The following is a 25,667-nucleotide window of genomic DNA, read 5'->3' as shown; positions in this document are numbered from 1 at the left end:
AGCATCCTAGCTCATCACATCTGGCAGCCATGTCCCAAGAGGGGCAAAGCTTTTGCTTCTCCCCACGGTGTGCCCAGAAGTGTGCCCCTCCAAAGGGACACACTGCGCGTGGGGTGGGGCAGAGGGCAGAGTGCTCCAAGTGCCTTTCCTCCTTACCAAGGTGGGTCTTTGCACCTGGGGAGCTCTTTGTTTAGCAGCAGAGACAGAAAGAGTGGGGCATGTCCAGCCTCTGGGAAACAGGGACTTGACATGGTGACCCAGCATCCCTCGTAGGTCTGCAGAGATGACAACCAGGAGCTATGTACATCTGGTCACCTTAGAGTTTCGTACATGATGGAGAAATAATGAAGGCTGCAAGCCTGATTTGTTTGACCTTGTTATTAACTCTCAGCCAGCTGTAAGCCGTGGCCGCCTTTGTGCAAACAGCAGGAGAAGGACCAGACTCTCTCTGTGTAATTTGGCTATTGCCCCTCCTAGCAAACCTTCTGGAAAGATTTTTAACATAGACTATCTCAAAACTGGCATTTCTTTGCTGCAGTCATTGTTGGAGGTCAAGGTCCAGGAGATGATTGCACGTGTGCAGAAAGCATGGGCAGCGTTTTAATCGATGCTCACTTTTAAGGTGGAAGAGCGTGAATTAGGGCTGTAAATTTACTGTCCTACATATGTAAAGGCGGAAACAGAAACAAGTTTTCCTCCAGTTCATGTGGGAGGAAAATATTGCTGAGCAGTGTGTGTTTTTTGGCAGAATCCCTCTCCTCTGTGTACACAGGGTCTGACCTATGTCTGCTGGTGTTGCTTGTCTGTGTGGGGCCAGGGCTGCAAGGAAGGGCTGCAATCACTGCATGGCAAAGCAGTGCGTCTCTGGTAAATGGTCCATGTGTGGTCATCCAGAATGCAGCTGGAGGTGTTCTCAAAAAGGGTTACTGGCATTTCCAAACTGAAACAGTGTCCAAAGCTCAGTGGCTGAAATTTAATATCTACTGATATTTTAGACACCACACATACCCAAAAAAGTGATGTGAGACTAGTGAGTGATGTGTTTAAAGAATGAGCGGTTCGGATGTGGTGGACCTCGTAAAGTGGCTGAAGATCATGGCCAACTGTTAAGACCGTGGTTTACCAGTGCAGAAGGTGGGTTATTCTTACGCAGGAGCTACACTAGTGTGCTTTTGTGGAGTTTTTGCACACTTGAGCCAAGGGTCTTTTAGAGAAGAGTCTTGGCCACACCTTTCTGCTCGAATTCCAGCAAAATACACTTTTGTTTGCCCATCTCCCAGTCATTGCTGTAGTGAGTCTTTCCTGCAGCTTCCCCTCATTCTCAAACGCAACCCTAATTTTTCAGCATCTTGTTCATCAGATTTTCTCAAGCGGGGCTATACCATGTCACACTTTAAACAGCAGAAGAAGCAGGTGCATGGTTAACGGCAAGGCTCACAATGACACTCATGAAAACTGAAGTATTCTTGAACTAATGGTGGGAAGCATTTTGAAAAATCTATTATATAAACAAGGTCCACAAGTATTATATTCTAAGGCAAATAGTATCTTGTATGTCTTTACAAGGAACAAAGCCAAATGAAATTAATAGTCACAGTTTAACCAGAAAGCATAGTTTGACCGATTAGATAAGGAACTATACATAAAACCTGAGAAATGTCCCAGTTGTCATTGACGAGTAGCAATTGAAACTTGGAAGGTTAGACAACATCCTGGTCACAGCATATATCAAAATAACTTGAATGATGATATGTTTGCCCAGGTGATAAGTAGTAGAAGTAGATTGTTTTGCTGAATTTAGTATACTTGAAATTTCCAAGGAATATGATTCAGTGCCCAGTGTTGACTCTTCAGCGACCTTAAATATTGATCACAATGCAAGAGTGTCACACACTTAATTCCACTAAAATATTGCAAGTGGTGGGGTGTTTTTGGAGAAGGAAGTCATGGTGACTCGACACGCCAGAAGAGTGGTGCCACGGCTCTGACCTTGGCTGTCACAGAAAAGCCATAAAGTTAGGAATAAATGGGCACTAATCCTGATATGTTCGTGGTGCCAGGTGCTCTGCTCGCCTTCTGCAGAAGGGTAGCAGCAAACCTTCATTTTGGGAGTTCGAGCTGTGGAGGGGCATTGTGCGGGGTGGGAGCTCATCCACAGCAAACCACGCGGTGATCGTAGCTTGTTTGGGCTTGGAGAAAACACTGGGGTGAGCTCAAGTCAGTGCTAAAAGCCTTCCCAGGAGAGCCAGCAGTTTGCCTCTAAATATCAAGGCGGGCCGGGGGGAGTCGGTGTTGCACCATGTCACTTTTTAAAGTAAAGGCTTGCAAGAAGACAACATTTCTGAAAATGTGGTCCTGAGGAAGGAACGAAGTATTTTAGACTGTAAAGCAACACCTTGTACCTTCAGGTGGAAGGTGGATGTTGAGCTAGGTGTTTCAGTGCCCTTTCTAAGACAAGTCTGTTTCTAGATACTTTAACACCAAAAGAAAAGGTCAGCAATGTGCCTGTAAAATCTGAAATGGGTTCCTGGGCCATGGGCAGGGGTGGGGGGTGACCTGGGGGTAGGGACAGTCAGTCCCAGTGGTGGCCTCAGGGCCCCGATGTAGTCAGTGGCTGTCCCTGAGGTTCAAGAGGGGTGTTGGGAAACTGGTCTGGCAGAAGGATACCAAGATGGCAGGAGCCTACAAGGAGAGGCTGAAGGATGTGGCCTTGTTGGAGAGGGAGGCTCAAGCTGACCTTAGAGCAGCCGACACATGCTTGGAGAGGAGTTATGGAGGCAATAGAGCCAAGCTCTGCGCTGTAGAAGTGGCCAGAACAAGAAGAGGCAACAGGCACAGGTTATGTCTTGGGAATTTCAAGGTGACCATCAGGGAAAAGAATGTCACCAGAATGTTCACTGCTCAGAGAGGCAGCAGAGTCTCCACCCATGGAGATTACTGAGGTTTAGCTAGACATCAACTGACCCTATCTAGTGTTGGTGACCATCGCATCTAGGCAGGAGGTTGAACTTTCTGTGACCTATGGCTGGATTTCTTGGGCAACACCAAAACCAGCTGGTTTGCCCTTTTGCCTCCAAGTTTGTCAGTTCCCATTAAATGCTGCTGTACCACAGAAAGCAGGTGCCTTCTTGAGATGCCATACAGACCTAGGCCACCAGAGGCTTGTTGGCTAATCACGGAAACCATAACAAACACTTGTGTATGCATTTGTAGTCTGAAAACAAATGCACTGTTATGAAAGGAGAAGGATCCCACCATACTTGGCTGCTGATACTGAACTGCTTTGTGCATTTGAACCTTTGCTGGTTGAGGAGACATCCCTCTGCGTGCAAAGCTGGCGGTGGCTTCCAGGGCAGGGTAATGCTGACCAGCTGCAGCAGTCCAGCATGTGGTGACCAAAGGACTGGGAAGCCTGGACCTTGTAGTGCTCTGTCCCATAGCTGCATGAAGCACTGCAGCAACCTATGCCCAGTAGTAGCACTTGACACAGAACATTTTTTGCCCTGCTGAGCAACCAACCAGCCACTCTTTTTACTCTCCAAGGAAGCTTTTTGGTTTCTGATCTTAGTTGGTTTGAATTTTCCTCCAGGTTCAAGGAAAAGTGGCTGTGGATGGCTGTATTAATTGCCAAGACTTCCTAGGGAGCTCCTGGGGCTAGTGCATGCCCTTGAAGTCCTGAGGGATTGCTGGTTTGGGGTTAATGAGGGATTGCTGGTTTTGGGTTAATGCCTGGGGAGCTCCTGGGTTGGGCCTCCCGCTCCCGTTTCGCTGAGGGGAGGTGATACACACCCTGCTCCCCCCTGCACAGGTCTTGCACAGCACAGAGACTCCACTACAACAACGGAAATAACTGGGACGGGAGGGATGGAAAGAGCAGCAGTATATGGGGTGTGGCAGATGGTACCACCACTTTTTGGAGACACGTACATTTTGAACCCAGTGCTCAGCCTCGCTTGCTCAGAGGCTGCTACGGGCTGGGGTTTCGTCCCACCTGTGGGAGCTGGGGCTGGGGTTTGGCCACACGAGCAGCTCACCTCCTCCCGTGACAAAAGCACAGCCTCTTCATTTTTGCAGCATGAGTTGCATAACTCTACTTGGCACCGTGACCTGCTCTCGGTGCTTGAGCGCAGTCTGAACATCAGCCAAGGCTTCAAACCTAATAGTTTTCAGTGAGTTAAGGCAAAACTTAGGGAGAAATGAGCAGTGCCCCAGGGCAGGATGAGGCATTACAAATTCCACATTTCCTCCTGCCAAGCAACTGTTTCCTCATCCAGAGAGGTATTTTGAATGACTCGTTCTTTTTAGGACACTCCTGAGTTAGGCAACTCACAGGCATGGCTCTGCCAGGAACTAGTGCTGCATGAAAATGCTTACTAAGAAACCCTGGTGAGCACGGAGCTCCTCCAGCTGCCCACCAAGGTGAGAGCATCTTGTCTGCTGCGAAGGGCAATGGCCTGGGTGCTACGAAGAGGGGTGAGCGGGAGTGTGCTGGCTTGGTTGCTCTTCAGGACGAATAACCACAGATCCCTGCCCTCAGTCAGCCCTGTCATACCAAGGAGGCCGCCACACATGACTTCTGCATGTCCGGGGGTGGGCCAAAGCGTTTGAACCCACCATGCTTTGGGCCCGTTCCCATGCAGCACATGAGCCAGGTCTCCAGCACTGGGCAGGACTGGCTCCTTCCTGCAAATCCTACTGATCTAGGAATGTTCTCCCTTCCCACCACGTGGAGATTTCAGTCACGCTGCTGGCTGGTGGGGGTGCAGCATGGCACAGTGTGACCTGTAGTCTGTAGACTGTGTACATCTATATGTGTACAGACACACACACCCACATAGACAGATGGGAGAAGCTGTCACACCACCCCTGTAGAAAGAAATGTTGCTTGAAGACCCTGGCATGCAAGTTTCTGTTTTCTCACTTAGACATGTGCAACCAAATACATATCCTGTAGGTGGGAAGGTATTCTGTCAGTGTTTTCCTTGTTCTCTGAAGGTGTTTTTAATATATGGATAAACTATGTTATCTCTGGTTCAATATTTGCGCTTTTGATTTCCTTGCCCTTACCATTTATTTTTTGCAGCCCTCTTTTGCTTTATTTTTCCTCGTACCTTTTCATATTGTTTGCTTTAGGTGTAGTCTGTGGATGTGTGTCCACACTGCAATCAGTCAGTGTGGTCATACAAGCACACTTGGAGCTAGTGTGTATGGGTCAATGGCAGTAGGGTGGATACGGCCCTGGAGTAACTGCACCCACCCCGTTGGGCCCTTTCCAAGCACACGCTGTGGGCTGCACGATCACGTGGTGGTGGTGGGAGGTCCTTCTCCCCATCTTGGGTCTCTTGATGGTGTGGAACTAAGTCGTGAGGAGCAACTTAGCAGGCTGGGACCGTTCAGTGTGGAAAAGAGGTGGTGGTGGTTTGTAACGAGGGCTGAGAGGACCATGAGTTGCATGGAGGAAGTAAGCTGGCATAGCTGTTGACTGTCTCCTCTACCACAAGGATGGGGCCTGCAAGAGAAGTTAGCAAGCAACAGTGTCAAAGCCAGAGGAGCTTCGTTCTCCTACAGTGTGTCATTCGACTGAGGAACTCCTGCCCACAGGACACAGCAGATAGTAGTGGGTTCCTTGGGTTCAAAAAGGGAGCAATTTTATTTAAAAAAAAAAAAAAAAAAAAAGCGGCTTTCTGGAAGACATGACACAATGGAGGTTTTTTTGTCATTTCTTGCACAAAATTCTAAAGAAGTCTTTTGCTGAGAAGCAGAAGTACCTTATCCTGAGTCACTTTAGTCCAATATATAACATAATTTTCTCAGCACTGGAGCATGCTTTTTTGGGTATTTCCAGTGCAACAGTTGTACCAGAGTTGAGGGTCAAGCAGTCATAGTACTGAAATCCCAAGTTCAACATTTACACATAGTTGCCCCCTATATCTAGACTGATTTTGCAATTTTGCTTCTTGCATCTCAACCAGGGAAGGGGAAAGGGGTCTTGAAAAATAACCTGAAAAGGTTATAGCATTATATAATTTTGGGTTGCTGTTAAAGCAGCTCTGTATTTTTCTGAGATGGCCTGGCGTAAAACCTCGATTTCCTGTGATGACCACAGGACTTCTCTTTCAGGGCAGCGAAAGTGCTACACAAGAGCGTTTTGCCTGAGTAGGGATCACAAGGCCATAAGCCTACATTTGGTATATGTGTAGTCGTGGTCTCTGTATTAGCTTTGTCTTTGCCTTCTTTGGGACAGACTCCCTGGGTGGTGCTGGGTTGGGCACAGAGCAACGTGGTTTTCATTCCTTCTGGAAGTAAGTGCCCAAAGCTATTCACCTACATACTTAACTTCAGGTCCAAAAACCTCTTTCAAAATTCAGTGAGAAGGAAACAATGGAATTTCTGTAATGATTTTATTGGCATCAATCACTTCTCTGGTATTTGCCTTAGAGAAACTCATTACCAGTTAGCTGGGGCCAGATGACTTGGAATCAGTTAAGATCTGGGCTTGGCCATCTTGCATCAACCCCTGACGTCCAATTGCCTGCCACAAGTTGGCTCATGTAAGAGCAGAAGAGAATCTGCCTGCCAGGAACATGAGGTGCCCTCGGGTCATAGCTGACAGGCCACTGTCACAGCCCATGGTTGGTGTACATGAGTGAGAAGTGATCAGATCAGCACTCCTTTCAGAGTAACAGCAGCACAACATGTCAGGGTCATTACGTGGATGAGATGTGTCTCACTACTAGGAAACTCTTAATGACCAAGATACAAACATAATGAAATGGTGAGGGGAGGAACAACGTAGCACTTTGAGTACGGTCCAGCTCAAAAGAGATGGACCAGATCTTCAGCTGTTCTTCGTCTGTGTGGGTTTTTTTTAATTTTTATCCCCCCAAGACTTCTCGTTACTTATCATTCCCTAGGCTGTGATTCAGGAAGGACTCAACACATACTAGTTGGTACACCTGGGAGCAGTCCTGCTGTGGTCAGTGGAAGGCACCTCATCACTGTGGTGCCTCTCAGGACCCAGACATGGGCTGTACGTGTGTGTACCTCAGTGGATGCACCGCTCACCCCTTGGCACCTCTGAGCAACATTGCAGGGCAACTGGAAGGAGTAGTTCACATTTCCAGAGCATCAAAAAGGAAACCTGTGGTGCTTTTGATCTGTGTTTTACTTTGGGTGTTACTCCGACTGGAAATACTGAAGAAATAAAAAAAAGTCTAAACGGAAGCAACCTGAAGTCTTAGATGGCCATGAAAAATGTAGGTCACCACATTACTATTATAAAAGGCAACTTTTCCATAACTAGACATGGGGCCACAAGTGAATAAAACTATAAAGCTAAGAACTGGTTTGCACTTCATGTCCCTCCTACTTGACATCAATATCTATGGTCATGCTCTGGAGCTTGACTTGTTCTTGTCATTTTTGATACACAGACTAAACAAAACCTGAGACAGAGGGCAAGCTTGTAAATAGGGGAGCAGCCCGCTGATGAATTCTGATTTTATTTGTGTTTTACTACCTTCTTATGCCAGCTAATAAGGTGACTTACCATGCAGCAGATAGATGCAGATATGGCTGATAGCCTCTGGTGCCTGATTTTGCAAGCTGGGAAGTGAGTTGCTGCAGTTATTGGTAACGGGCTGGAGATATTGCCTGCAAGAAATATTAATATATCATCTGCTGCTTCTGTTAATTAGAAGAGTATACTATTAAGAGGCAGATTGAAGTAATTAACTGTTGTAAATGTTTGGGAAAAAAAATTCAAAAGAGCTGGTAGTTTTCATAGCTTCACCAAGGAAGAAGAAAAAAAGCCACACTGCTGAACCACAGCCAGCCACTCTGGCCACTGTGGCCAGCAAAGACAAAAAGAGATTTGCCTGTAGGACAGACAGAAATCACCTACTGACCACATGAAACAAGCTGAAACCATGTCTTTGAGAAAACGTTCCTGCAGTTTAAGTTGAAATCCCCTTTCTCAGTCCATGCCAACAGCTGTCTCGCAGGGTATTACAGCTCAATGGCCCTTCCTAGAAGAGAAAGCTCGTGCGAGCGAGGGGAGAACGCTCATGCAGGAGCGTTGTACCATATGCCAAGATTGCTGCCCTTGAATTGAGATACTACCAGTGCACAGAGGAAGATAATGGGAGCAGGCAAGACCAGCAGCTGCACAAAGTAAAAGGAGAACTGAAAGCTAGATGCTGTCCACTGGCATAAACCAGAAGTTCCTGTAGACAGTGAAAATGTCAGCCACCTTCAAGACGAAGTAAGTTCATGGCAGGGCAGAACCCACACCCATCTAACTTGCACGCTCTTTCCTAGAACTCTGAGGTTCCAAATGAGGGCCAGGACACATATGCTGTTGAAATCAGCCTTTTGCAAAACCCTATAGAACTGGAAATGTGACCGCCACTGATGAGTACGTGCTCTGCCTCCATCACCGACCCTCTAGCACGGACCTACATAAAATTTTTTCAGAAGCAAAGCGTTATCAACATCAATCTGTTCCCATTTTCAAAAATCTGTAGTTTTTGCTGTAGGACTCCTGTGTCGACACAATTTAGGCTGCCTCCAGCCAAGCATGGAATGATGTGTATATAACAGGGTGAGACTCGATTAGAAAGCTACTCTAAGTGCCATCAGATGAAGTGGGTTGCTCTGTTGTTGCAGTTAAGTGGAAATCAGTAGTATACATTGTAAATGTTCGGATTACATGTATTATCGGTTATTTTATTGTATTGGCATTCCACATATACTTCATCCTATGCTGGTTTTAAGCAACGTCTTTCACCTTCTAGAAGGAAAGAAACGCAGAGTAAAAGCAACACTGGAAGGTGAAATGGGGTTATAGTGTTGTTTTCAGTAGTGAAATATGTACTTGCCAGCACATTGTCTGGTACTGAATGGTGAGTGATACTCCATCTACTAAGAACGTTAGCAGTTCAGATGTTCATACAGATGTCCGGCGAGGTTATAGATGTGTACTGAACCCTCGGTGCCCTGGGATGCAGTAGTCATGCTCTCAACTAAGGACACCCAACATACTCCAGCCAGCAGGCAGTGACATGCCCGAAGGGTGGGATGTGCTAACTCAGCGCCTAGCTTGCACCAGCATTTCCAAATGAAATAGTCCTCCTAAAGTAAATACCTAGCTACCTGAATTGATGGAGAAAAGTCGGTACCTTTGAAGGCTTCCACAGGAAGATCTTGTTCAGAGAAATCCTACGTGTAGATGCACCAGCCTTGCAGATTGAGTCCTGCCTTGCTGGAGCCTGGCCTGCTGCCATGAAGGGAAGCATCGGGGGCTGAGGCTGCTCCTGCGGCTAAGCCGCCTCTTTACTTTTGTGTATTTGGGGACATGTTTGTATCTCTTTCTGACCACCGTGCCCGTGTCACTGTTGACCTGTGCCACCAGCTCTCCCCTCTGTGGGGTAGACTCATGTCTCCATCTTTGGCCACCCTGAGGACCAGGGTGGCAGTGAGATATGTGGGCTCCAGCCACCTCCTGAGCTGAGGCCTTTGGTAAAGCTGTCAGCAAAGAGGAGCCAGTGAACAGCTCCTGATCTTTCTCCTCCTGGGCATGACCTGTTTCTCATCTTTCTCACACGATGCTCCCACTGGGCTATCTCCTTTGGCATCCACCTCACCCCACGGAGAGGGGGTCAGCACCAGGATCCTTGGACTTTCCAACCCATATGTGTAAATGCTGGGGTTTAGCCCACAGCTTCAAGTGTTTCTGTCCCAAACATGATGATAAAAATCTTATTAGCTTCAAAGAAAGTCACACTGGTCCTGATGGGGAACTCTGTTTTTCTAAGAATTAGATGTTTATTGGCTGCCTTGTAAAGTTTGCCCTTCGAGTTGCAATCCCGGTAACCTGGATATTAGGGCATAGGTGCATTCCTGTTACTCATCCAGCCCATGATTTTACTGTTTGTCAGTGAAGGGTCTGTCCACTTGTCATCTGATTGTGCAAATCCACCTGCCATGTGAGTCGGGATTTAAGTTTCGCTGATTTTCAGGGTCTGACTATGTGCAGAGGGAGTTGTAGTCATTTTTTTTTCCCCAGGAACTTCCTTTCTCTAAACACCACCCCCTTGGCAGTGGCCCTGCTGACACCTCAGAGCAAGAGGCTGATAAAAAGGGCAGCCAGCCTTCCTTCTCCACGCTCAGAAGCCAGTGGCAGAGGCTACTCAGGAGCTTGGAAGCTGCTGGCATCGCAGGCGCCTCACGTCGAAACACCGACAAGAACCATGAGCTTTAACATTGGTGAGTTTTTAATGTTTCATATGATAGCTTGTGTTAGATGTGCAGGGAGGGTTTCTCACCCTCTGCCATGGGTGATACTTTGGGAAAAGGTGTTTCAGTGGCTCACGGGAGGTAGATTTGCTCTGACTGCGAAAATGCTGGTTTTGATGGATTGGTAAACCAACTGAAAAATGCAATCCACCTTTCATCAACCTGTAGACATCTGGCTCTATCTGTGATAGTAGGAAAGAAACGCAGCTTTTCTAAACTTGTTCTGTGTCAAGGCAAAAAGAATTTCTTTCAAACTACTTATTAATCCTTTAGATTATTGCTCTTTAGTGATGGCTGATCCCATCTGCCAGAAGTTCCAAAATAGCTGAATAGTTGGGATTTACTGGTACTTGAGCTACATCCCAGGTCAGAAGATCCTGCAGCTACCGGGAAAGGTGCCTGAGTCACTCCTGTGGCAGCTGCTGAACGACCACTGCTGGCTGCACTCCTGGGGCCAGGCTAACCCCAGGATGCCCAAAATCCCTGGGGTTTGGGGTGTACCGGAGCAGCTCTGCACATGGATGGGTTGGTGCCTGCAGCGGAGCTGGGAGAAGGTCTCCACAGCCATCAGGAGGGTAGAGATATCCTGACAGTGTTCTGAGACCCACCATTTCACACCTCCGTACTTTGGGTGTGGATGAGCTGAAATTTTCCAGAAAGTCTCAGACAGCAGAACCTTTGGCATGTGATCTCACATCTCTGGGATATGAGAGAGTATTTGCCGGAGGTTGGACAAGGGTGAGCAATGAATGCATATGTCCAAATTTTGCTCTATCTTGCAAAACTACAACTCCCATCCCACTTACCTTCTGAGCAGTCCTTATTCCCACTGAAGGCAGGCATGCTGGAAACATTCTGCTCTGTATTAATATTTTTTAAAACCCCATCACCTCATCCTTTTGGAAAAAACGCCTCAGATTCTTACCAGTGCAAAGGCCTCATGTCCCCAGTTTTGTTCTGGGTGATCGCTGTGCTCTTGAAGCTCTGGACGTCTTTCCAGGGAGGTCGCATGCGATGGGGCCAGTGCGTTAGTTTAGGAAGAAGCTCTAGAAGGGATAAAGCATGGAACTAGGAAATAAAAAGAAATATACTGTCTTGAAATTTCTTCGGGAAAAAAAAAATAAAAAGAAAGTTATCTGGCAGGATTTGGGTTTGCTCCTGGCCTGCCCCAGGAGCAAGCGCGGCCAGGGCTGCCTCTTGTAGCTCGAGCCTCCGTCCCGTGAGTGGTCGCGTTCTCGGCATGCTCAGCTCTGCTGTAAATCATTAATTCCCGTGCTGGTGAACCGGGGTGCCTGCAGGCAGCCGGGCACAGGGTGTGTGGGTGCCTGGCCCTGTGCCCCAGGCAGGAGGCAGAGCAGGAAGCCAAAATCAGCAGACGGGGCTGCCTGGGCAGGGCAGGCAGTGGCCACATCCCCTTGGACACAGCGATGGGCGCGCCACTGGCTCGCTCCACAACATTTCTTGTTGCGGGACACTGTGCCAGCTGCATCACAGGGTATCACGGGTGTGTTTGCACAGAAATAAGTGCAGCACCATTGATGGGGACAGGTCTTTGGCACCGCGCTCTGCTTTGTCACGGCATATTGCAAGGCAGCTGTTCTCTGCAGTTTTTACTCTCCGCATCCTCAACACTGGTGATTTCCAGAAACAAGGGATAAAAATGCGATCCCTACATTAGGAAATGCTGGAAGAATGGATTCCTCGGGGCCCTTTCCCACAGCCATCCTATGCATCCAGCTCCCACATGCCTCCAAAGCCCTCGCCCATTGCCAGGACTGGTTTCTGGTAGCTCCACAGCCCGGCACCAGGGTTTCTGTAAGGAACAAGGGTCAAGCAGCTTTGGTGGCTGGAGATTTGCTACTGCTGAGGAAGATGCACTTTGCTTTCATGCTTTTCAAGAGAGTTAAGCAATTTCAGCTGAAATTTTTTGACATACACACCCCTGCCCCATTGTGCAAATCAACCTGAAGTTGGCATCTGACGGGCAGCAAGCAAATGAAAAGCGCTCAAAAATTAAATCAGTTAGCAAAAGTTGATGGTCAATTTTAAGTCTATTTGCTGTACTGCTGATAAGTGCTATGTAATTAAGATAAATATGGTTTATATGCTTACTAAGAAGAAATACATGGAGGTAGTAATCTGGTGTGGATCCATGGGCAGTCAGTTCGGTTTACTCAAGGCTGCAGTCGCTACCTGGTGCAGGTCACAGTGCCACCGATATCAGCCTGCCCTGGATCCAGCCCTGCCTTTGGCGTCCTTCATGCCAGAGCAGCTATCAACAGATTTCAGCCTCTTCAGTATAAGGGATGGCTCTTGTTAATACTCAAGATAGCATGGTTGCGTGGTGTCGTGCATGTGAATCTGTCAAGACATTTTGTGAACTAATCCCTTCAACCATTATTCCTTTGACTGGCTAATTTCAAAGTTACCATAAGTGGTTTTAACTTTCCTGACTCTCCCATATCTTCTAAATCAGTCATGAGCCAAGTGCTTTTGAAGTATTGTTACTCCCTACTGTTTACACAGAATTTATGCTTTAAGAATATTTAATGGGCAGGTACGAGACAGGTAAGACACTTCCAAAGATATATAGCTCAGTTCTGGCATGCTCTGGCTTTCCCTGCCACACCTGGTCAGCCTGACAAAACCTGATGCAGTAACCCCCAAATTCCCATCTTTGTTTAAAAGCTGAGTGCTTTCTCTTTGCTCAGGCTTTGCTCTTTGCTTGAGCACAGTGCCAGGTTGCGCCTCGCGGAGCCTCTCTCCTTCACTGCAGCCCTGAGCCCTTTTCCCAGCCCCGGTCCCATATGGAGTCGCAGGAGGGGAGAGCAGCCTGGGAGACGGTGATTTTAAATGCCGGGTGCTATGAAATCAGGTGCTGTGTTGGGAATGAATGGGAACAAAGCACCGGACAGATAATCTCGATGAAGTCCAAAACTGTGCTGAAGTCGAACAGCAAAAGCACCACTTGGCGTGAAGGGGGCAAGAGCACTGTCCCCCATGTTTAGCGTCCCCCCAGACAGGCAGCATTTCTGCAGCACAGCTGGCTCCTGGCCCCAAACCTTTCTTTGTTACTTGGTTAGTAGGAGAAACCAAGTCCTTGGGAAAAACAAAAACCACAAATCTTGCAAAGATTCACATATGCAGATTTCCATAAGAGGTTGATTAATGGCACTTGTGGTATTACTCGGGACTAATTTTTGAGGGGAAAATACAAAGAATCAGCTTCAGAGTCCTGAAGAGTCACATTTTCCAGGCTCATGGCATCCCAAACACATCAAGGATTTCAGCAGTTGGTGGGAGAGAAATTTCAGCACATTCAGTTCACTTCCAGCTTGACTGTGCTATGTTTTGTAAGGAGCAATTAAAGCTGCTGTTAATTATTATTTTATAAAATGAAGGATGTGTTCAACAATAATGTAAGGCTAGTCTTTGAGCAGAGAGTAATATCCTGAGATAAAATCACAATAGTGAGGTTTAATTTTTAAGCTGCCCTGTGCTAGCTGGGGGGCGCCTGGGAGCATCACCTCTGAATGTGCCTTGGCAAGAATCGCTTTCTTCACCTGTCTGTACTACTGCGACTGTAACTACTACTACTATTACTACTACTACTACTACTGTTGTTTAATACTTGCAATAATGAAGAAACATCTGTAATACTCAAGGAGGTGTGCACCATGTCAAGGCACAGGCATGCAGCGAACATGAGTTGCTGTCACAGCCTTGGCTTTGACAAGCTGCCCCAAACAGAGCAGCTGAGCAGATGGGAGCAAGGAAGGTATGGCTCAGAGACATGGCGGGACCATGGGCACTGCCCACAGGGATGCTGCGGTGGTCAGGACCTTTGGTGGGCTCCTGTACAAGACACTCAGGGGAGCAGAGCTGCCCCACAGCAGCTGTGGGGATGGGATGCGGGTGTGCTGTTGCTGCTCCACTTTCAAGGGAGAAGCAAGACTCTCAGAGAAGCAAGGCTTTCAGTATTGCAACAAAACTTGCAGTCGTGCCATCTTCCTGGCCCATGGCAGGCTGTGGAGCTGGCTCACGGCTGCTGGCCCCCCGGCCAACTGGCAGCGTGCAAGGGTGGGCAGTGGGCCAGCAGACGTGGCTTTCCAAACCAGGGAGATCCCGTTCGCAGCCTTTTGGCCATCGAGGAAGCAGCCCCAAGGACGTGCAGTGGGCAGCTGTCCCTGCACAGAGGTGATGGGGTGCTGGCTGGACGCCTGGCTGCCAGCAGGGACAGAAATCCTCAGGCTACGTTTCCTACTGCTGCTGCCTCCCTCAAGCTGCTCATTCCCCACTCAACCAGGGCCGCCTCAAAGGTCAAACATCCCTCAGACTCCTTGGGCAGTGAGGGAGGGAGGCAAAGGCACGTCCCAGCAACCCAGGGCCAAATAGTCAGAGAGTGAGGCAGGTGCTCATCCCTGCTTTGGGTGGATTGCAGCAGCACACACCACCAACAGCCTCCGTAACCCATCCCAGCAATAGGAGTCTCTTGATATCTCTGTATACATATGCTAAGTATTTACATTGTATCTATTCTATTCTATTCTATTCTATTCTATTCTATTCTATTCTATTCTATTCTATTCTATTCTATTCTATTCCTATGCTATGCTATGCTATGCTGTTCTGTGCTGTTGTGTTCATCCTATCCTATCCTATCCTATCCTATCCTATCCTATCCTATCCTATCCTATCCTATCCTATCCTATCCTTATAAGTATATTTTACATTATCAAAATTATTGCACCATGCATTAGCTCTGGCAACCCTTGGTGTGATTTCTTGTGCTAAACCACTGGACAGTTAGATATTTTGATGACCTACAGGGCTCCATTAAGAAGAAAAAAACTATCTTTACTGAGCAATTTACCATCAACACCCCCCACCCCCTTTTTTTTTCTTTTCTTTCTCCCTCTCTGCTAAAGGCTTTCCAGGGACCGATCTGAAAGTCACTGGGATTGACTTTCTCAAGAGCCAGAACTGTCGCCTGCACCACACGGATGCGTACAACATCAAGAACCTGGTGGTGCGGCGTGGGCAGCCCTTTCAGCTCCAGCTCAACTGCAGCAGGGAGCTGAGGCCCACCGACAAGCTGGCTCTGCGTTTTGGCATCGGTAAGTGTGTCTGCCATCCGTGGCCATCGGGCAAAACGGGAGAGCCCCAGCCGCCTCCAGCTGCCTGTCCCTGCACCCGGCATTTCATGGTCATTGCAGACCCATGAGACCCTCCTACATCTCTTGTTGGGTTTGCTTCCAGGTGAAAACCCAATGAAAATCAGGGGAACCCTGATGTCTCTGAACCCGATGCGTCAGCCAGACTTCAGCGGGTGGAAAGTCTCCATCGTCAAGAACAGCGGCCAACAGGTAGAACCCACGGGCCGTGCTCCCACCCGAGGCAATAGTGGAGGGCACCAAGCCCATTGGGAGCAATAGAGCAAATCCTCATACCCCATCCTGCCTTCCCTTAGCCCTGTAATTTTAGGTGGGCAGCAGCTTTGCCCTGTTTAATTCATTGGTCCTCCACTGCACACGCAGGATGCACCCCATCCCTCTTCCACGCATGCATCCACCACCATCAGTGCTCATGCTGTGCTTGTGCCATGTCTGTGGCTGTGGTGGAGGGTCCATCATGCCATTTCTCCTTTGTCACCTTCCCAGTGCCTGCTGTCTGTCATCAGCTCACCCTGGGCTCCAGTGGGAAAATACACCCTGAATGTGAAGACCGGGTCTGACACTTACAAGCCCGAAATGGGTGATATCTACCTTTTGTTCAATCCTTGGTGCGAAGGTAAGGAGGGTGGTCCAGCAACCAGCGGGTTGATAATTACTGCTGCCAGGGATTGTCCCTGAGAGAGCTTTTCCTCACATTTTTCCTCCTCTCTTTCCCACGTACATTGCTTTTTCTCTCTAAAGCACTGGAAGTAGCATCCTCATGGAGCCAGCGGGAAGCTGGGAAATAGCAATGAGCCAGCTCCTCCCTGGGGCATCTCTCTGTCACCTCTGTTTGCACCTCTGTGTCACCCCTTGCTGTTTCCCTGAGCCACTGCAGAGGTTAACTGAGATGACTGGGTTTGCTTAAAATCCAGATTAAAAAAAAACCTGAAAAAAATGTGTGTTGCTGGTTGGCATCTGTCCCACAGTTCTCTCTGCTGTCTACCTAGTCCACTGAAGTATTTGTTCAGAAAGAAGCTTTTCACTAAGATAAAACGATGGTCATATAGCAACAGACCTACAGAAGTAAAATAAAGCTTAGTCTTATAGGAAATTCTTCCACAATAGGAAAAAAAAAAAAGTGAGTGCTATGTGGTCATAATTTGGTGTGGATGTTATAGACCACCAGCTCCCCTAGTTTAGCTTTCCAAGGAAAACTTCATAGAGCCTGTGTGCAAACCACCTGATATCTGAGGGGTTTTTTGTTCCAGATGATGTCGTCTTCATGGCTGATGAGGCACGGAGAAACGAGTACGTGCTCAATGATACAGGTTACATCTATGTTGGGTCTGCATACAACATATACAATAAACCCTGGAATTTTGGGCAGGTAAAATACAGCTGTCTCGCTGGTGTTATTACCTTAATTTGATCTTTCTCCTTTAGGCATTAGTTTCAATGAATCAGACCTAAAAGCAGTTTAAGGCTGTGAGTAACTCAATGTGCTTGAATAATCCTGCCAGCTTCACTGGGAAGGCTCACCCGCTTAGAGTAATCTGCATGTTTAAGTGTTTTCCTCAGACACAGCTTCAGAACGGGATTTAATGACATGTTTATAATCAGATCACAAGACCCCTGGCAGAGGATGGGGAAATGGGGGAACGGAGCATTTCTAGTTAAAAAGATCCCCGTAAGGAGCCCTCCCTGCTCTCAGGCAGCACAGCAGTTGTTGGTAACCAGCTCCTGAGCCACAGAGAGGGCTGATGGGGGAAGAAAAACCCCATCTGATTATTTAGCTGTTGCATCATGATTGGGAAAATACAAGGGAAAAGCACTGGCAGAGGTCGTCATGGTTCAAGTGGTGCCTTCCCCGACTGCGAGGTGAAGTGTTGGCTGCAGGACACAATCAGCCCCCGCTCCCAGGAAGGGTGTTCCTCCGTGCTGCCTCCCAGATAACTCCATCTAGAGATACGAGGTGGATGCCAGAGCAGGTTTATTTGCACCCCACAGAAAGCACACAGACACCCAAACAGAGCATCCTGCACCCTGCCCAGGCAGACTTCCCCGCCAAAAAATGTTGGAATCTGTTTTGGTTTGTTTTCTCTTTTTGTTTTTTTGTTTTATAAGTCTGTGATTTCAAGCTGCAGGATACAGAGACCCCAGCAAAAGTGCTCACGCTGATGCATTTTCCATGAAGGGGCCAAAGGGCATTGTCCATAGGGCTGTTCTTATCCTAATATTTATTCTGCCTGTAAGCAATGAGAATCGATATTGATATTCTTCCAAGCTTTGTTGGATCAGATATTTGACATTTCCGTGAGTTGGACCTCAGGGAGTTTTATCAGCAATTGCTAATTAGGAAACTTTTGCTGTAATAATCTGCATTTATATACCTATTTTTTTTCCCAGAGTTCATTTTGTACCTATGTCAGTAGGCTGAATATCTGTAGTGCTCTTAAATTTTCATTACTCTAGTGAGTAATTTGCAGGGCTGCAGGGAGATGGCGTAGGTGACTTAGGACTACTCACAGGAGTAAATATTGCTGCGTCAGGTTCCAACTGCGTTTGCAAGACACGTGAGACAGGCTTTTGTCTTCCAAGGTGGGGCTCTGTTTAAGCCCTTCTTTAGGGAGAACAGCTTTGGCAAGTCCCATAGGCTTGAAAATTCAGTATCGTAAAGGAAGTTTGAAATTTAAGACTAGTCAGACAGTTTCCTCCAAGCACTTAAATAGACTTCGTAGTGATTGAGCTAATTTTGTTTTAAAGCGGTGTGTAAAAATGTCTCCACTTTCTCTCCAAAACAGTTTGAGGAATACATCTTGGATGCCTGCATGTATTTGATGGACAAAAGTGGACTCAAGCTGAGCAGTAGAAGGGATCCTGTACTTGTGTCCAGAGCCATGTCTGCTTTGGTATGCCTCTCCCAGAGAAGTGCTTTGCCACTTCAGCTTTCCCTCCTCTTGTTACTTGCTCTTCTTCCCCTGGGGCCTTGAACACCAATTCAGGATGCAGCTGAAATGGGTTCCTTTGGGTAACTGCAAGCAAAAAGACAGAGGTATTTTGGGTGGAGGGAAGAGGCGAGCATGGCCTAGTGTGGCCAGCAGGACTAGGGAAGTGATCATCCCCCTGTACTTGGCACTGGTGAGGCTGCACCTCAAATACTGTGTTCAGTTTTGGGCCCCTCACTACAAGAAAGACATTGAGGTTCTGGAAAGAGTTCAGAGAAGGGCAACACAGCTGGTGAAGGGTCTGGAGCACCAGTCTGATGAGGAGCAGCTGAGGGAACTGGGGCTGTTCAGCCTGGAGAAAAGGAGGCTGAGGGGAGACCTGATCGCTGTCTACAGCTACCTGAAAGGAGGTTGTAGCATGGAGGGTGTTGGTCTCTTCTTCCAAGTAGCAAGTGATAGGACAAGAGGAAATGGCCTCAGGTTGTTCCAGGGGAGGTTTAGATTGGATATTAGGAAAAATTTCTTCATGGAAAGGGTTGTGTGGCATTGGAACAGGCTGCCCAGGGAAGTGGTGGAGTCACCATCCCTGGAGGTGTTTAAAAGATGTGCAGATGAGGTTCTTAGGGACATGGTTTAGTGCTAGAGGTAGATTATGGTTGGACTCGATCTTAAGGGTCTCTTCCAACCAAAATGATTCTATGAAATACGGCATCTCCCTGTCTCCAAAGCTTGCAGCTGCCCTGGTGGTTGTCCTTCTCCAGCAGCTGCATTGGCAGAGCCAGCTCAAGGGTTGTGTTTCAGGGGACAGCTGCTCTCTTGCAGTGGGACCCTTCTGGGACCTCTGGGCTTTAGGATACAAGACGTAGAGTGCATTATGTCCACCCCAAGCGGCAGTGCCCCCTCCTTCTAGACATCCAGGTGGCAAGTTTCTAACCAGGGTAGCCCCCAGATGGCACCAGCAGCCTTGCTGGGTGCCATAGAGCTGTGGAGCACCTGGGGAGACACAGGGTGGGCAGAGACCTCAGGGTTTAAGCCTCATTCAGCCTCATCCCTGTATTTTTCTCCTTTGCATGTGTGTGTGTGTGTGGCCACAGGTTAATGCCAATGATGACAACGGTGTCGTGATGGGAAACTGGGCAGGGGATTACAGCAACGGGACCTCCCCTATGGATTGGATCGGGAGTGTTGCAATTTTGCAGCAGTATTACAAAACTCAGAAGCCAGTCTGTTTTGGTCAATGCTGGGTCTTTGCAGGAGTCCTCACTACAGGTAAGCAGTGAACTGTCTCCCTTGTCCGATATCCTAATTACTGTGCTAGTAAGCCAAATTACCATGCCTCTGAGTAGCAGAGATGTCAGGGTCTGTTGTGTAAGGAGAGGCTGAAGGAGCTGGGACTGCTCAGCCTGGAGAAGAGAAGGTTCAGGGGGTCTTCTCCATGTGTATAAATACCTGATAGCCGGGAGTGGGGCAAATAGAGCCAGTGGTGCCCAGTGACAGCACCAGAGGTGATGGACACAAAGTGAAACATGGGAGGTTCTGTCTGAACATGGGAAAAAAGGCTTTTTCACTGTGATGGTGACGAAGCACTGGCACAGGTTGCCTAAAGAGGTTGTGGAGTCTCTGTCCTTGGAGATATTCAAAAGCCATCTGGACATGGTCCTGGGCACCTGCTGTAGAGGACCCTGCGTGGGCAGAGGGGTCAGATGAGACGATCCTCAGACACACCCACCAACCTGAGCGGTTTTGTGACCCTGTGTTTTGTCTGTCTGTGCTGCAGTTATGCGCTGCTTGGGGATCCCATGCCGCTGCGTGAGTAACTTCAACTCGGCACACGATACGGACGAGAACCTGAGAGTTGACATTTACCTGAATGAATATGGAGAAAAACTGACCTCGATGTCCCTCGACTCTGTCTGGTACTGCCAAAGGGGGCTAACGCTTCCTACATCCCCCTGCAACCACCCTGCAGCACTGTGTTTCTCAGCCCCAGTAGCCTTTGCTTTGAGAATTTCCCTCCCACTTCGGGTTTGCTGCCCCAGAGAGAGGGAAAGCCTGGGGTTTCACAGGGTTACATGCAAATCCCCATTAAATCATGCCCTTACTTAAGGATTAAGAAAGGAGATCATGACTCTTCCGGCTGTAACAGCGCACTCCTTTTCTTTCTAAACCAAATGCACGCAGGAACTTCCACGTGTGGAACGATGTCTGGATGAGGCGGCTAGACCTGCCAGCAGGGTTTAGCGGCTGGCAGGCAATTGATGCAACCCCTCAGGAGCAAAGTCAAGGTAGGATTTGCCTAGAAAGGCTCTTCTATAACTCCCAGTGGAGGCAGGGACATTTTGTATGAAAACCGTGGTCTCCAGTCAGCAAAGCACATACTGCCCATGCACATCTTCACACACTTGGGCAGTGACATCCTAAACCAGAGGTCTCAATCCTGTTGTCTCAGCCTGGGATGAGAGGAACAGCGTTTCTCAGCAGGCAGAAAGCCAGCCTTGTGAGATGCTATGGGGACATGTATGTAATTTCAGAGGTTAGAGCTCACACCTGGAAGTCAGAGCTAATTTCTCTTTCCATCATCCTCTGATTTCGTTGGTGAAGCTGAAGACTCAAAGCAGTCTGTAGTAAGAGGTGCCACAGCTTTCCCCAGTAAAGATGCTTTCTGTAGAGCTTTCCTGAGGAAGTCATGATCCCTTCATTGGCAAATGAGAGGACTGACTGCCAAAATTGGTGACTACCCTCCCTGCACAGATGCAGGGAATTTGAGGCAGGAAATAAGACATTAATCCTCAAGGCTGTGCAGAAAGTGGGGTATTGCCAGAAAATCAAACACAGGTGGCTGGACTTGGTTGACTCCATCACCGAGCCATGACTTTCAAACCTTAAAATTACTCAGGTGAGCAGAAACACATAAAAGCTTTTACCAGACCTTGGTCATCTCTAAAAAAGCCCAAATAGCTATGGGATACATGGGAGCTTTTGGAGTTCATCGTTGACTTGGAGGAATATTTTCTAAGAGTCAACTACCATGGCCACAGGTTCCTGCTTGGGTGGGTCTGAGGGTGGAACAAAAATTGGAGGCTCTGCTGATATTTGGAAAAGCAAATGGTGTTGAATGTACTTTCTAGGTATGTTCCAGTGTGGTCCATGCTCGGTGAAGGCCGTCAAAGAGGGGGATGTGTATTTGCCCTTTGACGGCAAGTTTGTGTATGCGGAAGTGAATGCTGACAAAGTCTACTGGCTTGTCAAGAAGGTGAATGGCAAGGATAAGTTCACCAGGATCAGCACGGAGACCGAAGGCATCGGCGTGAAAATAAGCACAAAAGCCGTGGGGGAAGACAGGCGGGAAGACATCACTTCACAGTACAAGTTCCCTGAAGGTGACTGCCCCCATCCTCTAACGTAGTGACAAAGAGACCCCCTGGCCCTGCAGGTCACCCCACAACACATTTTCTCCAGGAGATAGCCACAAGGGCAGCTGCAGTGGCAAACCCTGTGTAAGGCCTGGAGACCTGGGGGAGCAGTGCTGCTCCTGGGCATCTTCATGCCTCCAGTGACACCCATAGGTGATCTTTTGGGATCAGTGAAAGAAATGGGCTGAGTGACCAATGTAGTGATTGGACTTTTACTGTTGCTTCATTTCTTCATTCTTCCTGTCTTTTCATTCCTCAGACCATATTGGAAACAAAAATCCCTGCTTTCCCTCCCCACGGTTCTCAGATCCAGCCGTGTTGTGCTAGACAGTTAAACCTGTCCCAGTGAGGAGCAGGAAAACCTTAGACTGAAAAAATTAAGAGCGTCCATCCTTTAGAAGTGCCTCCTTCAGGAAATTCTTCCAATCCAAAATGCCACAGTTAGTTCTGGTGGTAGCGTAAGCCAAGAGGGTCTCCTGGGCAGAGGCTGGGAGTGCCCTGACATCCTCTTTGCTCAGCAGCAGAAGCATAAATAAAACGAAGATGGTTCTCAGTGAGGAGACCGAGGTACAGCTATCACCCATCTTTTTTCTTCATCCAGGCTCCGAAGAAGAAAGGGAGTCTATGGAGAAAGCTTGCTCCTTCATACGCTCTTCAAGAATGGCAACTCATGCACGCTTCGCTGCAGCTGTGCCCAGGTTGTTGAGCCTTGACATCCACCCACCTGAGCCACTCCCCAAGACTGGGCTCCATCTTGAGATAACCAACAAAGCAGCTTTGCATCCTGGCAATCCCCTCGAACTGGCCATTACAGTGAAGACCTCTACTCCTGGGAAACAGGTCATCAATCTCGTCGGCTCCTGCCAGCTGCAGTCCTATACTGGGAAAGTTGAGGCCAGTCTTGGATATGTCAAGGAGACTGTCGAGCTCAAAGGCGGATCTGGTAGGCACAGAAAGCTCGCTGTGTTCTGTGGGCTATTTACTGTGTCTGTCTGGGGTTTCACTCGAGATGTTTCATAATAGCTCCGCTGTAGGTGAGTGCATGGCTCTGTACAGTAGGAAGAGCAGAAATCACCTGCCTGCTACCTGCCTCTCTTGTTATTGCATTTGGGAGTCTCGGTTATGGACTGGGATCCCAGCGTAGTGGGGGCCAAAACACAAAGGCCCTGTCCCTGCTGCAGCTTCAATGAGATGGTTAGAAATACATCAGTGTGGGCAGACAGACGCTTTTGCTGTGTGAGCATGTGTGCTGGGGCATTTCCCTCCTGTCTTCACTGGGTAAGCATCAAAGATGCCACTGCAGGCTTCAGGTGTGTCCATATGGGTCAGATCCCACAAAGGATTTAGGTGGCTGGAAATTTCAGCCTTTTTTTTTTTTTTCTCTTATGCTTGCTGCTCTAATGTTGAACAGCTGGCGGTGATGCTGCTCAGTGTTATTTTCTGAATTCTCCGCCCAAGCAAATTTCAACCTTATGGCTGCCTGGCTGATCCCAAGAGCTGTTTGCCGTTTGTTGCATATCTTTGAGCAACCTGGTTTGCATTTCTGATCCCCAGCAATGTGACTGAAATTTGCTAAACAAGAGACTAACAAGTGATGAATAATTGACAGCACTTGCTTATTCCAAGCATGAGTCACTCGCACAAAAAAAATCTTCCCTGCTGGTTATTGCTGAGTGTTTTCACGCATATACTGTGGCTGTCAAAATGCAGCAGGGTAGGACACAAGGGTAGCAACATACTTTTAGAGATAAAGACAGGCATATTTTTTTTTTAATTCCCAGAAGCCAGGAAGCTTTGCAGCTAAAGCAACATGCAGGCTCCGGCCCTGCTGACTCTGGGGCTCTTCCGAGTCACTGGAAATTTGTCCAGGCAATTAAAAATAAAATCTGAAGTGAAAGGGAAACAGCTAATTTTATAGCTAGTAGTGCCTCAGAGGAACCCCAGGGGACATGGGCTTAAATGTACCCAACCTCATGCTCCCTTGCCCCCTCCTGAGTGCCAGGGCAGCCACAGACAAGCACTGCTGAGATGCTGGACGTGAGCCCGAGCCGGCACTCAGCTTGGCAGGGAGACGGTGTGTGCTCAGCCACCCTTCCCATGGGCTGTGTGTGCCAGGTACCACTCACCAAGCTGGGGCTTCCCCCCACGGGGCCTCCAGGTCTGGCCAAAAGCAGGATGGTCTCGGCAAATACGCCTCATTCTGCACCCTGAGGCACCAGCCACCAGAGCCAAATTTGCCATCCAGTTTGCGGGTGTGTGATGAAGCCCTGAGCTGTGTTTTTCCTCCTACAGAGACACAGATCCCTCTGATAATCGGAGCTGACACATACATGAAGACACTGGCCTCCGTGGAAGATGAAGTGCTCGTCCACGTCACTGCCATTGCCGAGGTCCAGGGGACGGATGACAAACTCACCAAAGAGATAACAATGCCCTTCGAGTATCCCCCCATCACCGTCCAGGTGCCAGCTCCTTGGGGACAAGGGTTAAAGCCCTGCTCACTGTAACGCCATGGTGGTGTTAGCGTTCCCAGGGGGATCTCCCAAACAGCTGCCTCCTGGGGTGCTCAGTCCTCAGCGTATTTGGCTACTCAACCTTTATTTGAAGGTTGAAAGCACACACGAAGTGCAGATTTTATTGCCCCATCTAAAATGGGCAGGCAGGGGCTGCTGGAGGGAAGGGGATGGAAAAGAACAGTTTGTGTGGGGCACATCTCCAACACTGCAGCTCTAACCCCTGAAGGAAAAACCAGTTGAGAAACCAGAGAGAAGAGCTGGGAAAACAAGTGGTGGGGCAAAGCACACGGTGTCACAGGAGGGCGGAAAAGATAGGGGGATTGTTCCCCACCACACTGGGGGTAAGGAGCAAACTGGCAGCAGCTCCAACATCTTTATTACCTCTCTGATCCTTGGCCTTTGGGTTTGTTTCTCTCTTTCCTCCTCTGCCAGATGCCAGAAACAGCCAAACTGAACGAGGAGTTCACCTGTGCCTTCATCTTCAAGAACAAGCTGAATATGCCCCTGGACAACTGCAAGCTGCTGGTGGAGGGCTTGGGCATATTTAAGATGACAACCTTTGATCAGGGGTAAGGCAATGAGCCCAGTATGAAACGAAGATTCTGCTTTGTTTCTCTTTTTTTTAAATTTGTATTTAACTTCCCTTGAAGAAGCAGTTAGGAGATTTGTAGTAATGCGGCCCTTCGAAAACCACGTTAGAGACCCTGCCGCATTTGGGCTCAATCCCAGCAGCGGAAAGACCCACGCAGAGGTTGGCCTGCTCAGGGCATTTGGGCATGATGGGGACTCTCCCCAGGTTCCTGCTGTGATGCCGGCCACAGCCCAGCCAGCGTGAACACAGCTGCTTCCCTCAGATCCCAATTTAGTGTTTGAGCAGTATGGGACAGTCTGGGAGGGTTCCCAGGGAGCACCGGGGCCACCAGCCAGCACCGCTGTGCCGAGCCCCGCTTACTGCATGTTGGGCATCAGAGAAGGGAAACACTCACCCTAAACACAAGCAGCAGCTATTTCTTTAAGCAAAATTATTCAAATGTGGCAAATAAGAATGATAACTCACGCTGGGGCTATTTGTTTTTTCTTTCTCCTTAGGGACATACAGCCTGGCAGGATCATTAAGTCTGAAGTAATCTGCACTCCGACGAGACTAGGAGAGAAGAAAATGGTGGCCAAGCTGACCTCGGCCCAGCTCAAAGGGATCTCTGCAGAGAAGAAGATCACCATCACCAACTAGGATCGGCGCCTCAGCAGGGTGTAAATGGTGGCCCAGCTAAACACGTCGCACTGTTGCATGCCAAGGGCACTTCTGGCCTCCTTGATTGCTGGATTAGTAATCTCGAAGTA

The 25,667-nt window shown here is 48.4% G+C and overlaps 1 protein-coding gene across 1 annotated transcript; it reads left to right on the top strand.

The window, feature by feature from the left end:
• The first annotated feature begins 10,245 nt into the window (after window positions 1–10,245).
• TGM4 (transglutaminase 4) lies at window positions 10,246–25,557 on the top strand. Its single transcript, XM_065629497.1, has 14 exons — window positions 10,246–10,266; window positions 15,225–15,413; window positions 15,556–15,662; window positions 15,957–16,086; window positions 16,721–16,839; window positions 18,254–18,361; window positions 19,492–19,666; window positions 20,175–20,313; window positions 20,579–20,682; window positions 21,526–21,777; window positions 22,412–22,753; window positions 24,103–24,272; window positions 24,759–24,895; window positions 25,416–25,557. The coding sequence occupies exons 1-14, from the start codon at window positions 10,251–10,253 to the stop codon at window positions 25,555–25,557; spliced, it is 2,130 nt and encodes a 709-aa protein (XP_065485569.1). The 5' UTR covers window positions 10,246–10,250.
• The last annotated feature ends 110 nt before the right edge of the window (window positions 25,558–25,667 follow it).

The sequence above is a fragment of the Caloenas nicobarica genome, chromosome 2, assembly GCF_036013445.1.
Source record: "Caloenas nicobarica isolate bCalNic1 chromosome 2, bCalNic1.hap1, whole genome shotgun sequence".
NCBI classification, from domain to species: domain Eukaryota; kingdom Metazoa; phylum Chordata; class Aves; order Columbiformes; family Columbidae; genus Caloenas; species Caloenas nicobarica.
This window is presented reverse-complemented; position numbering and strand designations above follow the sequence as displayed.